The sequence below is a fragment of the Populus euphratica genome, unplaced genomic scaffold, assembly GCF_000495115.2.
Source record: "Populus euphratica unplaced genomic scaffold, PopEup_1.0 scaffold85.1, whole genome shotgun sequence".
NCBI classification, from domain to species: Eukaryota; Viridiplantae; Streptophyta; class Magnoliopsida; order Malpighiales; family Salicaceae; genus Populus; species Populus euphratica.
In genome coordinates, this window is record NW_011499898.1 from 350,792 (window position 1) to 369,405 (window position 18,614).

At 31.5% G+C, this 18,614-nt stretch overlaps 2 protein-coding genes across 2 annotated transcripts; both read right to left on the reverse strand.

Annotated features, from left to right (window-relative positions):
- Positions 1-9,949: 9,949 nt before the first annotated feature.
- On the reverse strand, positions 9,950-11,171 carry LOC105132343 (uncharacterized). The gene has a single exon (XM_011035794.1). The coding sequence runs from the start codon at positions 10,665-10,667 to the stop codon at positions 10,329-10,331; it is 339 nt and encodes a 112-aa protein (XP_011034096.1). The 5' UTR covers positions 10,668-11,171; the 3' UTR covers positions 9,950-10,328.
- A 2,590-nt stretch (positions 11,172-13,761) lies between these two features.
- On the reverse strand, positions 13,762-17,636 carry LOC105132439 (glutamate--glyoxylate aminotransferase 2). The gene is given in 11 exon segments (XM_011035950.1): positions 13,762-13,917; positions 14,252-14,357; positions 14,359-14,383; positions 14,485-14,576; positions 14,793-14,857; positions 14,964-15,029; positions 15,189-15,320; positions 15,408-15,581; positions 15,883-16,068; positions 17,175-17,248; positions 17,567-17,636. Coding segments are annotated over 11 exon segments (1,146 nt in total).
- Between the last annotated feature and the right edge of the window lie 978 nt (positions 17,637-18,614).

Below are 18,614 nucleotides of genomic sequence, written 5' to 3' on the forward strand. Positions count from 1 at the left end.
ATAACAAGTCTCGAACCATAGAATCTCTGTTGACCAGTTAGGGTTCCTAGTAACCATAATACTAGGTGGCGACTCGTTAAACAGAGAATATCCTCATTAAAGAACAGGATGTCAGAAATCCGTTCTTTCCAAAGATTTAAGAAAATTTTAAGGCCGTTGCGATGTCGAGTGCGACAAACCTAAAAAACACTCAAAAGATCCAAAAAAAATTCCTATAGACTCAGGCTACCACACCCGTGCCCAACTTCTTCCAAGATGTATGAGCTCAAAAATAGTAGCTCGAGTTCATGTTAGGCATACATTTGGGACTTGAGTATAGAAGCTCAAGTCCACCATCTAGGTGCACAACTACTAGAGTAATAGGTGTATTGCTTAGCTAATGGAAGGCATATTGCCCAGCCTTGTTGGGGGTGTTAGGAGTGGCACACTTAATTGGTTCTGAATGTACACTCCAACACCTTTATAGGCTTGGACTACAATGCTTGGGTTTAAATAGTACACTTGAATATCAATCTCATCTCTAATGGGTTCAGACACTTTACTTGAACCTAACATTCTCTTGAAATTTTTTTTCAAGACCCAATGTATTTTATACTGAGTGAAAAACTTTTTCAAGACCCAATGTATTTTATACTGATCCAATATGTGTTATTTTGAGTATAATACAACTCAAAATATCACATAGATTGAAATTTTACTTCAGTCTTTCCACAAAACAATAAGATTTATGGGCTATAAATATACTATGAATCATTCAAACTCAAGGTTCATAATATTTTCGTTCTTAATACTTTTAGTGTATATATTTCAAGAGTTTATCTCTCTAAAATATCATTATATTTTTTTTTTAAAAAAAGTTACCGGCTTAAGTATCAAATAGTCTTTACATCTATCAAGGAGAACCTTTTATAAGTGCTAGCTATCAGTCACTTTAGCTTACCAAGCACTACCTGCTACCAATCACTTGGATTTTTCATATTAAGTCATTAGACACCTTAGCTAAAGAAAATGAATCATATTACTTAAATTAATAAATTAATAAATTATTCAACACATTAACTTTATTCTTAGGTATCTTGGATTTTGAAACTCATCATTTAGTTATATCTTTACTAGAACAACTAAAATAAATAAGATTAGTTTAAGTGTTGATATGAAGTAAATTAGAATGATATATTATTTTTAGTGTTTTTTAACAAGTTCATGTCATAGCTTAATTGAGTGAAACATGTGGGATAAGCCTAAAATTATGAGTGGCGAGGAGTGCAAATATTTTTTTGCATTATGGTAAATGACAGGTCGTCTATCATTTTTTTTATTGTAAAAAAAAATAATGACATGTTATTTGCCTAGTATAAAAAAAAAATACACGGTGAGGCATGCTGGCCTCCCTTAGGCTCATAAATTTATATTATTTGTATTCATTGTATTTTATTTTATTTAGCTAGAAAAATAAAAAGATATATATGCACGCGTAAAAAAAATACTTTTATTTATTTATTCACTGATGCCAGAGTTAGGAATAAAAGGAAAAAAGGATGATTTAAATTTATTTATTTTGATACCTACGTGATATTTACCAATGCCAGAGTTGGAAATATCCGTAGTTGAATATTCACTGGCGCTAGAGTCAGGAATATTACACACAAACAATCATAGTATAAATAAAAAAAAAAATGTTAGCAATTAAGGACAAAGATCAGCAATGCAGCCTGCCTTAGGTAGGACGTTTAAAGGGTGATAATATCTTCCCTTTTACATAACAAGTCTCGAACCATAGAATCTCTGTTGACCAGTTAGGGTTCCTAGTAACCATAATATTAAGTGGCGACTCCTTAAACAAAGAATATCCTTATTAAAAAACAGGATGTCAGAAATCCGTTCTTTCCAAAGATTTAAGAAAATTTTAAGGCCGTCGCGATGTCGAGTGTGACAAACCTAAAAAACACTCAAAAGATCCAAAAAAAATTCCTATAGACTCAGGCTACCACACCCGTGCCCAACTTCTTCCAAGATGTATGAGCTCGAAAATAGTAGCTCGAGTTCATGTTAGGCATACATTTGGGACTTGAGTATAGAAGCTCAAGTCCACCATCTAGGTGCACAACTACTAGAGTAATAGGTGTATTGCTTAGCTAATGGAAGGCATATTGCCCAGCCTTGTTGGGGTGTTAGGAGTGGCACACTTAATTGGTTCTGAATGTACACTCCAACACCTTTATAGGCTTGGACTACAATGCTTGGGTTTAAATAGTACACTTGAATATCAATCTCATCTCTAATGGGTTCAGACACTTTACTTGAACCTAACATTCTCTTGAAATTTTTTTTCAAGACCCAATGTATTTTATACTGATCCAATATGTGTTATTTTGAGTATAATACAACTCAAAATATCACATAGATTGAAATTTTACTTCAGTCTCTCCACAAAACAATAAGATTTATGGGCTTTAAATATACTATGAATCATTCAAACTCAAGGTTCATAATATTTTTGTTCTTAATACTTTTAGTGTATATATTTCAAGAGTCTATCTCTCTAAAATATCATTATATTTTTTTTAAAAAAAAAATTACTGGCTTAAGTATTAAATAGTCTTTACATCTATCAAGGAGAACCTTTTATAAGTGCTAGCTATTAGTCACCTTAGCTTACGAAGCACTACCTGTTACCAATCACTTGGATTTTTCATATTAAGTCATTAAACACCTTAGCTAAAGAAAATGAATCATATTACTTAAATTAAAAAATTAATAAATTATTCAACACATTAACTTTATTCTTAGGTATCTTAATTTTGAAACTCATCACTTAGTTATATCTTTATTAGAACAACTAAAATAAATAAGATTAGTTTAAGTGTTGATATGAAGTAAATTAGAATGATATATTATTTTTAGTGTTTTTTAACAAGTTCATGTCATAGCTTAATTGGGTGAAACATGTGGGATGAGCCTAAAATTATGAGTGGCGAGGAGTGCAAATATTTTTTTGCATTATGGTAAATGACAGGTCGTCTATCATTTTTTTATTGTAAAAAAAAATAATAACATGTTATTTGCCTAGTATAAAAAAAAAATATACGGTGAGGCATGCTGGCCTCCCTTAGGCTCACATGCATGACTATTTTTATGGCATGATTCTTTTTTATTAGCCTTATAGATTTTTTAATGTTTTGATTATTTTTTAATTTATAATTTAATATTGAGATTTTATTAGAATTTATCATTTAATATTATGTTGATTATAAATTAATTTTTTTTATTTTTATCATTTAATAAAACAAATTAATTAATTCAATTTAATAGAGTTCATAACTAGGGTTATAGATTTAATGAGTTAACTAGAATGAACCTAACTTGTTTTTTTCCCATTGAATTTTTTCTTTAGACATGCTCAATCAAGAAGGTCATATTAAAATTTTTTTCACACAATTTAATGTAAAACACATATTAAAAAAGATATGGGTTGAAAAATTATAAGTTTAAATTGTTGTACTGAGTTTAATGACGTGTCCATGACTTTTTTTTTTTAATTAGCTGTATATTTTGTTAAACTCCATCTTTTAATTTAAAACTTTTATTTAATATTATATTAATTATTTTTTCATTTTAATATATAAAAAAATCAATAAAATTCATAACTTAAATTACAGGTTAATTATGGTCATCATACTAGTTATTTCGAGAGAAAAATCAACGAGAAGTACAGCCGAACTTGCGGTTCACAGAGAAAAACAAAGAAGACGAGTGGGCTCGGCTAATATTTCAGGCACAATATTTAATTGATCGCCACCCTTTTAAACTTTGAAGTATCTGATCCGCACCGACTCCTTTGAATGAATAAAATGGGAACCACCGTGGAACAGTCAAACTTGAAGGCGGTGGCTTTGTCACGACTCGCGCACACATGCGAAGTGTTGCACGTCTCGATTGGCCACTGAAGCCCCCTAGATCGGTTTTTCAAAAGTAAGCCGTGTCTGTTTTGGAAATGTAGTGATAATTATTTTTTTAAATAATTGTTATTTAAAAATATATTAAAATAGTACTATTTTTATTTTTTTAAAAATATTTTTAATATTAACGTATTTAAAATATAAAAATAAATAGGGTGTTAATTCAAAAGGCTTGCTTTTAATTCGAGTCTGCTGATTGGAATGTAATATAATGATGTGTCCATGACTTTTTTTTTTAATTAGCTGTATATTTTGTTAAACCCCATCTTTTAATTTAAAACTTTTATTTAATATTATATTAATTATTTTTTCATTTTAATATATAAAAAAATCAATAAAATTCATAACTTAAATTACAGGTTAATTATGGTCATCATACTAGTTATTTCGAGAGAAAAATCAACGAGAAGTACAGCCGAACTTGCGGTTCACAGAGAAAAACAAAGAAGACGAGTGGGCTCGGCTAATATTTCAGGCACAATATTTAATTGATCGCCACCCTTTTAAACTTTGAAGTATCTGATCCGCACCGACTCCTTTGAATGAATAAAATGGGAACCACCGTGGAACAGTCAAACTTGAAGGCGGTGGCTTTGTCACGACTCGCGCACACATGCGAAGTGTTGCACGTCTCGATTGGCCACTGAAGCCCCCTAGATCGGTTTTTCAAAAGTAAGCCGTGTCTGTTTTGGAAATGTAGTGATAATTATTTTTTAAAATAATTGTTATTTAAAAATATATTAAAATAGTACTATTTTTATTTTTTAAATAATTGTTATTTAAAAATATATTAAAATATTACTATTTTTATTTTTTAAAAAATATTTTTAATATTAACGTATTTAAAATATAAAAATAAATAGGGTGTTAATTCAAAAGGCTTGCTTTTAATTCGAGTCTGCTGATTGGAATGTAATTCTGGGATAAACTGGAGTTGATTTAGGGATCCAGAAAATGACCCGACCAACCTATCATATGAGTCAGCCTTGAGCTATGTACTGAAGCCCTTGCTAGTCATGTTCACGAGCCCACAATATGGGGACTGGCGCCCTGACAACAACCACGCAATTAAACACGCAGGAGGCATGTTCAGTGGCGGATGCTGTCTTGTGTTTTTTTTAAAAAAACAAAATTAAAATATTTTTTTATTATTTAAAATTTATTTTTAATTTTAATTTATCATAACATCTTAAAATATAAAAAAACATTAATTTTAATAAATAAATTTTAAATTTTGAGTAAACCATGTTTTTGTCGCACTCCCAGCTACCTTGGAATATTTGGTTTTGAGACATGATTAAATTTTTTTAGATATAATTGTTCTAAAACACAAACTATAACTCATTAAAAATACATGTTTTTTATTAAAAAAAAAACTCAACAAAATCTCTCACACTCAAGAGGTAATGAGATTGTGTTGAATAATACTTTTAAAAATATATTTTAATTAAAAATATATTAAAATGATATTTTTTTAATTTTTATTTTTATTTCTATCAAATATATTAAAATCATAAAACAATAAATAAATAATAATAATAATTTAATATTTTTGAAATGAAAAACAATTTAAAAAACTTGCGTTCTTTCCTACGATAGCCGGAACCACAAAAGACTGGGCAATTTCTTTTCAGGGTGCAACCATAAAATATCCAAAAAGGCAAAGCGGATACATCCGGTCATCCACAAAAAGGGTATTGCCGCCAAAGGTTACCAGGTTTCATGTGCTATTTAACGTGTGTGTTTGGCTTATATTTTGAATTTAAAAAAAAAAAATTTTATTTTAAATTAATTTTTAATATTTTCAATTATTTTGACATGCGAATGTTAAAAATATTTTTTATATATATTAAAAAAATATTTTTTTAAAAAATCATTATCAATTTTCAAATATATTCTTATATAATATAATGATCTAGAATTATTTTAATCTCAACCTCAAAATAATAACTATCTATATGCTTTAAATCTAAACTTTAATAAAACAATAATCTCGAATAGTTTTATTATATGGTTGTAGATATAATAGAAAAAATATATAATTTACCATATTCTTGTATGTATTATACAGACATAAAGTAAACATGATTAAAATAATCAATCATCCAATTAAAATATTAAAGTGGCATGTGAATTGCTGACTAGGATGGACTCTTTTTACTTAATATGTGTAATAGCTAGGTCTATATGGATATGTAGTATTTGAGCGGTTTTTTTCTTTGTAACATTAATTAATATAAGAAAACAATATCCGAAACAGATGAAAATGCTATAAATATAATTATCTTTAAATCCAACAAATACAAGAGAGAGAAAAAAAAGTAATAACAGGAAAGTTATAGATTATTATAGAATATACGCGGACTGATTAATGAGTAAGAATACATTATATATGATTAACATAATAAAATCTTACCAAAAAGATATTACAAAACCATAGAAAAACACACATGAAAAAATAAAAAAAAATATTTCTTAAATATTTTAATAGTTTTACTGAATTTCCACTCACCTCAAACCTGCCATTGTCTACATCCCCAGACATGCCCTGTTCTTGCTCGCATAATCCGAGCATGAATGTTAATTAATATTCTTGCTCCCTTGTCTACTTTAACTCATCAAGAGTTAAACTGTTAATTAATTAGCAAATTGTCAAGCATATGATCTGCTCCATTACGCCTAATTATTACTGTGACGAAAGGGACCCACCCTGTTTTATTTGCTGGTCATAAAATGGTAAAAAAATATTGAATCAGTATAAAAGTAAATTTAAAAATTATTTTTAAAGGATGTTTCCTAGCAGAAGATGACAATGTCGTCGTTATTCTTGAGACGAGGAAATCATAGAAAAATACATTATTTTTGTTATAGATAACGTTTTATAAATGTCGTGTATTATTATTATTATTATTATTATTAGACTCCAGCAAGCGTCATTGCAAACGTGTCAGCGTGTGTCATGAGTGTTAGCTAGAGTGTATTTATTTATTTTTAAAATTTTAATTTTAATTTTAACTGTTATTTTTGAGTTATTTTAATGTATTAATATTAAAAATAATTTTTTAAAATAAAATAATATTAATTTAATATATTTATAAGTAAAAAATATATTAAAAAACAACATATTATTTTTAAAATTTACTCGAAAAAAACGTGATTGGATCTGGGCTAAAGTGACATATATGACAAATGTCATAATAAGTTTCGTACAATAAACGGAGACAGGATGACGGTGTTTTATATATCACTTTATCACCACCCGTCGCATGAAGAGATTACCGGGTCAGATAAATATTACCCCATAATAATTAGACATGCTATCCAATCAAGGACATCGTTTTATCTTATGAATAGGTTGAAAATAGACATAATTACGTAAAAAATGTTTTCACACAAAAATTTAATTAATAAATGTTTTTTCTTTAAAAAGTATATTTCTATAAGAGGTTTATTAATTTTTTTCTTAAATAAATCTAAAAATATATAGACTCAAACAAACTATAAAATCCTAAAATAAAGATTAAAAAAACATTTTTTTAACCTAATTTGAATACTTTCATGAACTTAATTGGCTATAGCTGACGACATTCTTATAGAATTGAATATATAAATTTTTTTAAAAAAATTTAAGTATAATTAAAAATTACATAAAAAATAAAATATCTTTATGTTAAATCAATCATTCGGTGCACCCCAAATGTCTTTTTAAACTTGTTTATAAATATTAATGCAAAGATTTAAACTTGTTTATAAATATTAATGCAAATATATCCAAAGAACTCAATTATGAGCAACTTGGTAAGAGAATAATAAACTAATCAGAAACACCATCATCGTACCTAAGGCAATTTCACCGGGAAAAAGTCATAAAATGTCAATCAAAGAGTAACTTGGTAAGAGAATAATATAATAATATATGGTACGGTAATTAACAACAAATCCAAATTTCCAAACTCGATCAGTGGGCATATGTTTGCTCGCATAATTGGTGCCATCATGCGTCGATTTAAAATACTCTTGCTCCCTTGTCTTTTCCTTCTTTGTTTTTCCTTTCTTTTTTCGGTGCAGCTCCCTCGTCTTTAAGCGTGAAATAAAAAACTTGTCCAGAGTTGAATATTAATTAACATGAAGCTTACACTAATTGCCAAGCACATAGAATATTATCCATTGAGGATTCATCATGTGGTCTCCAATAATGTCACTATGCTGCCACTTAATAAAGTAATAATAATAATTATATAATTTTAAGAGGTATAATTTAACTAACTTTAAATTTGTTTTTCAAAAATTACTTGTTTAAGTTTTACAAACATCAGGATTACTATAAATTTATATGGTTATTAATTTTAGAGCATGTAGGATTAATTGAGGTATGTATAAATTAACCTGAACATATATATTAATAAAAAATTATTATAATAATAACAACGATACATTACCTTCTAATTTTTCCTTATAGGTTCTTGGTATTTCATTTCCACTCATACACTTTAAAATTCTATAATGTTACCCTTTATTGCTTAATAAGTCTTAAATATTGTTGCCGCCGGTAAAAAAACAAAAAGTAGAAGTTCAAAATCAAATTCAGAAGATAGGGGATATTTAAAAATTTAACAATAATTGATTTTAATTTTAAATGTTTTTTCTTGTGAATACATTATAATAATTTTTTTTATTTTTTTAAATTATTTTTTATATTACCATACCAAAACAATTTGATAATACCAAAAAATATTAATTTGAAGCAAGAAAATAATAAAATAAAATTCAAATTTTTTAAATTAATTTGAAGCAAGAAAATAATAAAATGAAATTCAAATTTTTTTAAAATTATTTTTGAAATGTAAAAATAAATACAATCTAAATAGTAGTTAAGGGTAGCAATGAAACTTTGTAGGAAATTGAAGATTTCATTGGGAAATTTCAAACTCAATATTGATTGATCTACAAGGATAAAGAAGAAAGTTTACCCAGAATGAGTGATTTAAAATTTTAAACCACCATTAACACAGTTTACAGCTAGCTAGCTGCCAAGTAAAGATAACTCGCAGCATTTCCGCAGGCGCGGTGTAAATCGATTGCTCCACCAACAGCTCCGATCCCGAGAAGCTTTCTTGTAATGTAAGTAAAATGAAGCCAAGATTCGGTGAACTTCCCCTGGCTAGCTATCTATGTTGTCGCTGTTGTAACATGTGCTTTCATAGCTACATTATTATTCTCTAGCTGCCAAATAAACAACCGGGAGTCTTTGATTACTAGGGTTAGATGAGATTATATTATTCATACATGTGCGCGCGCTCGCGAATAGCTTTGTCAATTATTGGTATGGCATGCCAAACTTGAGCTTGAGAATTTTAAACGAAGTCCATTCAACTCACATAGGATTCTAACCAAGCAAGTCAAATATTATCTGTCCTTTTTAGTGGTTCTTCCGAGAGAAAGCACTACAGAGAGAACTTTCCCGGCCAGTCCCACTATCGTCAGAGTCCGAGGTGGGTGGGGTGGGTCACATAAAGACTAAACACACTTTTAACGTTAAACAAGGATGATACACAGCAAATCAAGAGTCCATAAAAAGGTTTTGATCAAGAGCGGGTCTCATTGGCTATAGGGTCCGAGGGGACTTGTCTCAGTCAATCAGGCCGTCACGCATCATGATCCGTGCAGCATCTTCTTATCTTTGAAAAAGATTTACCCCTACCAGCATTTGACAACTTTTGGCTACTTAATTGCTTAGATGTTGACTCGCATGTCTCTTCTGCCCCGCATGAGCATGAACAGTCCCATAAAGAGCGACAGAAAGATATGCACCTCTACCAGAAGATGAGAACAAACTGATCAAACCACTGCCATGTTTTGATTAACTTGAAAACTGATCAAGACCAAGAGATCAGATCAGGAAACTCAGACTATGAATCATTGCGAATTGTTTAATTGTCTTGCAACATGGTTGTAAAACAAAACCATTTAACAAGGGATAGGAAACCTAATTAATTTAATTACTCTCTTTAATTAACATTTGCAGTACAAGAACAAGAATATACGCTCATTTGACCTTAATTTAAAACATGGAAGCAAAATAGAAAAGAAAAAAAACAACTTAATTTGTTAAAAACATACAAGTAGTAGTGTTATACAACTAGCTAAAAGCTTGGTAGGGAGCTTTTTTGTGACGAGTAACAAAGACAAAAACATATCAGTGAAGGCGAGTAATCATTCCAGATTTTCTTTTATTTTATTACTAATTATATGACCTGTACAAGCAATGAGATCCTCCTGCAAAGGTTGCCTGCCTAACTCGATCGAATGTGCAAGGAAATCTAAAGTAAGTAGTCGTTAAAGGAGGCGAATTAAGAAATCAATCAGTGATCAGTTTGCCCTTTGTATAAAAAGGGTTTCCAAGTCAGGAGGAGTAAAGAACTCCCTCATACCACTAGTGTAATTACACTTGAAAGTAGCTTTTCGCTTCCTGGGAGCTGGAGGGCACACCAATTTAGAAGGGATTTTGGCTTCTTCACTCGTTGGCGTTGTTGAAGGAGTGCAGTTGTTCTGACCATCATCGCTTTCGTCGTAGATCTCTTTCTCAACTGGATTTGTAAATATGGGTTTCAAAGGAGCTCTTAAAGGAATTCCAGCAATAACCCATCTCTTATTTCCATCTAAATCCAAGCCACCATCCACAACTTGAGGCTTCTCCGAGAACCCCATTCGGATCCCGTACTTTAACTAGAGCAAACCAATACTATAGGAGTAGCTCGATCGGTGAGAGGGAGGGAACTAGCTAACTATTAAGGAATAAGGAATAAAGCTATTGCCGGCACAGAGAGGGAATAAATGAAGATGAGAGTAGGGATTGGTAGAGAATCAAACGAAACCTGAAGGAAAGTGGACTCGAGAAAGAAGAGTTGTAAAGGGAAAATGAAAGGAGATTTTGGTTAAAGTCCTGAGGAGGAGTAGTCTTCGTGAAGCTATAGGGAAGGTGAGAATAAGCAAGGGAGGATATGAAGGTCCATGAAAGAAAGAGAGAGAGAGAGAGAGAAAGAAAGAAAAGTAAGGAGTGTTCTTAAGGAATCAAAAAGCTTTAAAGGGGGCGGAGGAGGAGGAGGAGGAGGCGGTAGGTACATGAATATGATGAGAAAAAATAAATAATTGCTGAATGTTATTGTTTATAGCGATCAGATTTTTGATGGAGAGTGAGAGAAAGAGAACCCGAGGAAGGAACCTCGTGACATAAGCAGATCCTATTTAAGATTTGATTATTTATAAAACCAAAATAATAAAATGAAGACTTGTAGCTAGAAAGAGAGTGAAGTGCCCGTGAAACAAGCTGGGCATGGCAGGGTCGATTGACTTTGGATTTTGGCGCCAAAGACATAGGGATCATCAACTCACCTGTGCCTGTTCTTCGCCCCTTTATGGCACCCATTGTCTTGTGAACAAAATTTAAGAATAGGACGCCCCCCCTGGTTTTTACGGTTCAAAAGTTTGAAATTGTTTTTTTGAATTTTGTTTTTACATATTTTGATTAATAAATAAAAAAATTAAATTGAGTTTGATTTAATTCTATATTTTATAAAATGAAAGAAATGCACCACACAAATGGTTTAATCCTTACAACTGACTTAATTCAAAATATTAAAAAATAAATTAATTTGACTTCCAAACCAACTCTTAAACCGATGCTCGCCCTAAAATGTTTTTTTTTCCTTCATTGTGATGCAGCTATGTGTCAATGGTGTAAGAAAAAAAAGCTGGTGCAAGATGGGACAGGTTTGCAAAGTAGATTGCGATGTCAGTCTTGTACAACCATTGCTGGCAATTATGTGACTAGCTCAGCAAAATTTACCATGGATAATGACTCTTAATTGTTTTTTTTGGAAAAAATATATGGAACATCTCTATCCTAGGGAGATGGCTTGGTGCTATTAAGCTGGTAAAATGCTAAAAGAAAATGAATTTTAAGGAATTTTTTTTTTTGATTTACGTGGGGTGTCTGGGCCAGCTTACGCGCACCACGACTAATCACCACGGTCCACTGAACACCCTGCAAACCCAGCAGGCAGGTAATGCAGCGCGGGGCTGACAGGCATACAACTCCAAGACTCGAACCCTGGGCAGTAGAAGGCGCAAGGCACCTACCACCGCTGCGCTTATTTGTATGCGTAGCATCAAGAAATTTATAAAAACTTAATGACTTGCATTATATCTTACAATTTTTATTGAATAAAAGACACAAAGTAATTCGTCGCAACATTATAATGATAAAAATATTCTTATTTATAATTTATTTTTAAAAAATATATAAAATAATAAGTAATAGAATACCATCAATTACTTTTTTGTGTATTATAAAATTCTTATAACTCGATCCCAAGACTTGTATTAATTATAAACTTTTATTATCTAACATGTTCTCAAAATGTATCTTTCAAATCTTGCACCGAGAGACCATGAAAAAAATATCATCGGACCATCTATTACATCAATTTATCTTTCATATGTATCGAGAGATCTAAGAATATCATTGGACCATGTGTTACATCTTGAGAACTAGTGTTATAAAGACTTACTTTTGATGTAATAATCGTCAAATGATATTTTAATCGTTATTTTATAAGCAATAAACTAATTATATTTTTCTATAATATTTCATACTGAATGGACCAAACTCTATGAAAACCATCAAATGCCTGTTGTAAACTCTCTCCCTCCCTCTCTCAAGTTATCTCTTCGTGCGTACTGTTCGTCTTATAACATGCAGCGAATATTTATATTTTGAGCATGCATCATTCGAACATCTGGTGCCACTTCAAATCCCATATATCTGAATTATTTATTCTAGTATTCCCTTTTTATACCTCGTATGTCTTGAACTCTGTATTGGGTCTGCCCTCCCAGTTCCTTTTGATCAGTAAAGCTTTCATTTATCAGAGAAGAAGAAGAAGAAGAAGTTGTTCTTGCATATTTTGTAGTCTATAAAGATGGACTAAAGCTCTCTTTCAATCAATATGTTTGATTATTTTCAGTGATTGTTTTTTTCTTCTCAGATGTTAATGAATTTAATTAAAACCATATCCTAAAACATAACTAAATGCCTGTTTAAAAGTCGAAGGGCTTCCTTATAGTGTGTTCAAACACCATCACCTCCGATCTTCAAAACCGTTTCTAGGCTGGCTGCCACTTGGGAGGGTGGGGGGAGGCATAATTGGCTGGCTTCCTTTCAAAAAAAATATATATATATATATATGAAAAAATGAAAAATTTGCTTATTTACGAAGGGAGTGCGGTTTAAATGGGCGGCAGAGCTAGATAGTAGGTTTCATCGAATTTAAAGAAGGCAGCTCATATTGACAGGCTAAGGCAAGCCCTTAGAGGAGGTCGTAGGCCTTATTTACGAGGAGCACAGAAAAAGCGAGGACTGAATTTATGTTAATCAGAAAAGGGACAAGAATCACGAAAGGCTTAAATTCCAGGGCAACTAAGGTTGCTTAGGTCCATCGGCAACTTTTCTTTCAGCCTGGGACAAAGATACTGATGCGAAGAGGCAGAGGTAGGCATCCATTTAGTCGCTAGCTCATCAGATCAGAGAAACTGAGTGAAACCTTTAAGAATGACAACATTAGACGTTGGATTGAGCAGGTATCCATACAGACGATTAATGTCTGAGTCATCATTAGCAGCAGAAATAATCGTCAACCGACTTTAGCTTACATGGCCAAATTCAGGCAATTCAAGGAAGCATTTACCAAACGGCTTGAACTGCCCAATAATACGATACAATTTGCAGAATTTGAAGAATTTCTTACAACCTTGAATAACCACCGTGGCCTTCATATCGCTCCATGAACTCATCGTTGAACTTCTTGAAACTGTCCATGATTTCCGGCATGTCTTCCTCTGCCGGTAAAATGGTTGTCCTTAAATGGAATACCCTACAAGAACGAATAACAATCAGACCCTAGCATTTGATGACAGTTCAGAAACAGACCCATCTAGACACTTGGTTTTGCACACCCGCAAAAGGAAGGCCTATGGGTGGAAATGAAAAACCCCTTCAGAAACAAAAAGTGAGAAGCTGAGAAGAGGAAAAAGAATTCCCCATACCCCTGTCAGATGCTTACATGTCATCTTCATAAATACATGATTCATATTGAACGTGAAATTAAAAAGATTCAGTATGTGTTAGGAAATCAATCTGGGGGAAGAGGAACATAACCAAGACTAGAATCGGCAGAATTCTCTTTTGTTTTGTTTTCTTTGTCTGTTTTCATGCATGCTTGTGTGTTTCAAGCAATCTGGGGGACTGTGGAAATGCCAGTGGCCTCCAAAAGCTTGAGACAGTAGAAAACATCAGGAACTTTTCCAGCCCTTTTGGCAGCGTCTATTGCTTTAGGTGGCGATTTGAGGAAATGAATACATGGCACCTAAAACCACATTCTACGATGTCATACAATGATCACATATAGATTGGGAAAGCGATCACGAAATGAAAGATGTTAAAAATAGCTAAGAAACAACAATTTACCTTCTGTGAAATTGCATATCACATTTTTGCAGCTGTTGAATCCATCAGTCATCATCCTAGCTCTTCTCCTTAAAGATTCCAGGATCCCTTTGCTGGTTTGTTTTGATCATAAAACACTGTTATTACCTGCTCAAAGCAGACAATTTTTCAACTTTGACAGTGGACATCAACATCCATTAACTAGTTTGGTAATCAGATTGACAGTTTAGCATGGTACTAGATCAAAGCGGAATGTCCTTGGTTCCATTTCACAAGATTATCATGAATACTGAATTGACTCCTAAGGAACTAAATCATAGCAGGCATACCTTTCCCTAATGAACTGCTCGTATGAAACGTCTCCAGGTTTAGGCGGGTTGACCATCAGCCCCATCTGTAAAGAGGTAGACTTTTTAATTGGAATAATAACGAGAAACAAGAACTGGATTTCCCAGTTAAATTGATAAAAATACCACTACAGAGTGTGCAAGTCTACATACGAATATCTGAGCAGGGACATTTGGACTGATTGATAGTGATGCAACCTTATAAATCTCAACAACAGTCTCCAGCATAAATCATAATAATAATAAAAAAAGACTTTTGGATGTTTGTAGTTCAAATATTGCCGGAATTTAAAGATCCTTCTTATGTTTAATTTCAATATTGCAGGTCACAAATACAATTATTATGAAAAGGAGAAATCAATTTGATAAAAAGAAAACCTCTGGAGGGATGTTGGTCATCTCAAAGTATCCACCCCGCTGCCCACATTCACCCCAATATCCTTTGGACACGGTGTGGAAAGAAATGAGCTGAACTTCCTTGCTTACGGGTGGCCCCATGCCCATCAAAACCTTCCAAAGTCGCAACAAAAATATGACTAATACAAGTTGTAACTCCAGGTAACAAACACTTGAATTTCGAGGCAAACCAATAGGTACCTTTCTAGCACTGATAAAAGGACGCTCATCCTGATAAGTGTTCTGCTGATAAACTTCATCTCCAAGAAGAACCAAGTTTTCTTGGTAACAGAAGTGCAAAGTTTCCCTTAAATTAGCTGCACTAAGACACTGACCAGTGGGGTTGCCTGGGTTAATAATCACCATTGCTCTTACCTGATCAAATATCAATCATGTTAGATTTATTTTGCAGTGATGAGTGCTCCAAGATAAGTTGGATCAGCAGGTAATTAAAGCACGTTTAGTTTTCAAATGGAAGAGGACAATAAAACAATCTTCACAGGTATATATATAATCTCAGAGGGTGATTGTTCAAATAACTGGCTAAACCCGGACAGTTAAACCAGTACCCTGATCCATTCTGTTTTTACAGTTTTCAGTTAACTTCTTAGGTTCCAACTTCCAAATAGATAGCAAGCAATTTCATATATAATAGGAAGAGTCAAAGCATGCTAACAGTTATTCCTTTAGAGCAAGCTTGTGCAACTGACTGTCTCAGGTCATTTACATCAAGACCCCAGTTTGCTATCTCTTCTAGAAAACATGGAACAAGGGAACCCCCAAATAGACAAATTGCGGCAGAGTAAAGTGGGTATTGTGGCACTGGAACCAAAATCTGACAAATATGCAGTTTTTGTATTAACGAGCATTATCTTGTGAATGATACTATAATCGTACCAAGACAAAGAAAACCTATATATATATATATATATATATATATATATATATGCCGCCCATGTGTTTTAAATTTAAATATTATAGAATTAATTATAATTATTATATTATAAAATAAATAATATTTTATACAAAATATTTTTTATTATTTCATTAAATTATTTATAATTTTATTATATAAAAATATTTTTAATAAGAACTGTAATTTTTTTAGTTTTTTAAATATATAATAATTAGCGTGTAATAAAATTAGATAAAATATTCTAAGGTATAAAATTGATATTACAATGCGAATAAATTTAATTTACTCTACATTAATTTTTCAAAAAAAAATTATTCACATCCTAGTGTGAGTGAATTTAATTCACTTTAAACTATTAAAAAAATTAATACACAAAAAAAAATTCACGCGAACCGTGTAAGTAAATTGCACTATTCATAAGTGAACAGTGCGAGTGAATTGTACTGTTCACTAAAACACTGTTTGAGGAAAAGCAACTTGAAGCTACTTCAGCAAAATTGTGTTTCAATTGTGAATTATAATGGTACCCGCTAAAAATAAATTGTCTTTTTGATATAACCAAATATTTATTTTGCTTAGGTTTCTTCAAATGCAAAAGCAACCACACAAACAAATAGTTTCTAAAAATGCTTTTGAAATTGAGGTTATAAAATAATTTTAAAAAATATATATTAATATTAATAGTTTTTAATTTAAATATTATAGATTTAACTCTTTCTATTACATCATGAAATAAATAATACTTTATATAAAATATTTTTTATTGTTTCATTAAACTATCTAAATTCCATCAAGTACGAAATACATCCGACAAGGACTATAGCTTTTATAAATTTCTTAAGAGTGCAACAACGTCTGGTAAAATATAATCAGGAACAAAATTGGCATTGCGATCAAATTCTGCAAATGCTACATCATCTAGTGATCTCTGTTTAATTTATATAATGTCATTGAATAATATTTAACATTAATTTTTCAAATAAAACACAATTAAAAATACTTTTTTATTTTGTTGGATCGTACCTAGTTCAATGTATAGCTTTGAACCGGACCAGTCCGACAAGAACAGAGGAGTATGCTCCACTGTTCATGGAAGAAAGCCCATGAACAGTGGAGCCATACTCCACTGTTCATAAGTTTACTCAGCACAAGAAGTAGCAAGGAGATGTTTCTTGTAAACCTGTGGCTGTGCCACAGTTGGTAGTGGGTCTCGCCAATAAAAAAATGCTTTTGCTGTATTACCAAACAATAATAGTTGTGGCTGCAGGTAAACCTCACCTGTAGCCATAATACCAAATGACACCTTAACATCATAAAAAAAATTATGAACAACAACATTTTTAAAGAAAACTTGAGCAGACTATATATAATATAGACACACATATATATAAACACACCCTCTTCGCTACCTTTTGGAGCTTAGAAGCTCAAAGATATAGCTCACCTCTAATAGTATACTGAACCTTCTTGACATTTTCATTCAACGATTCATAGTCTAATGATTTAGGTGCCATGACAATTAATCTATCTTCTCACTCGATCTGAAAAATCAAGCAACACAGCAAACTCAGCTCCTAACCATCAATTTTCTTTAGAAAACATTAGAATGAAAACTAAATATTGGATGAAGCAATAAAATTGGTCACCTTGCTTTGTGATCTTAAGAAAAATTAACCACTTGTTAGAATTTTAAATCTAATAACAACATTTACAGCTACAAGAATTCACAGCAACCATCGAATAATTATATAACAAATGAGCTAAAGAATTCAACAAAAACCATTAAATATTTTAGAAGTAGACAAAGAACATACTAGCACAACTTTAAAAAGGGAAAAAGAAAAGAAAAGAAAACCCTCAAACCCAAGATAGAGCAAGAAAGAATATATCAAATTACATTCAGAAGAAATCCCTTAAAAAGATATAAAAAAAATAGAAACATCAAATGGTTGGTGAAGCTACCTGGCTATTGTAGGGAAAACTAGAAACGAAAAACTGGATATCAATATACCTAGATCAATTCACAAGTTTCAATTCTTTTTTTTCTTTGTGCAATCAAAATCAGGATTAAACAATCAACAAATATAAAGCAACAATCACCTAGAAACGAAAAACTGGATATCAATATATCTAGATCAATTCACAATTTACAATTCACAAGTTTCAATTCTTTTTTTTCTTTGTGCAATCAAAATCAGGATTAAACAATCAACAAATATAAAGCAACAATCACACAAATCAACATCAAGATTCTTTACATGGAAAACCTGATGCTGGAAAAACCACTAGATCGTAGTCCACCTAAAAATTTCACTATCAACTAATAATAAGTTCACAATTATTCTTCCTTAAATTCAACTAAGGGTTACAACATATATATCATCAAGAACAACTTATTCTTGGAATACAAGATGACTAAAAATGAAGTATTTAAGAAAAACTCACAATACTAACAACCCCGTTTTCTATTAACACTACTAGCTTCCACACTA

Coding starts and splice junctions, on each gene's coding strand:
- LOC105132343 (XM_011035794.1), bottom strand. CDS start 10,667: ATGGGGTTCTCGGAGAAGCCTCAAGTTGTGGATGGTGGCTTGGATTTA.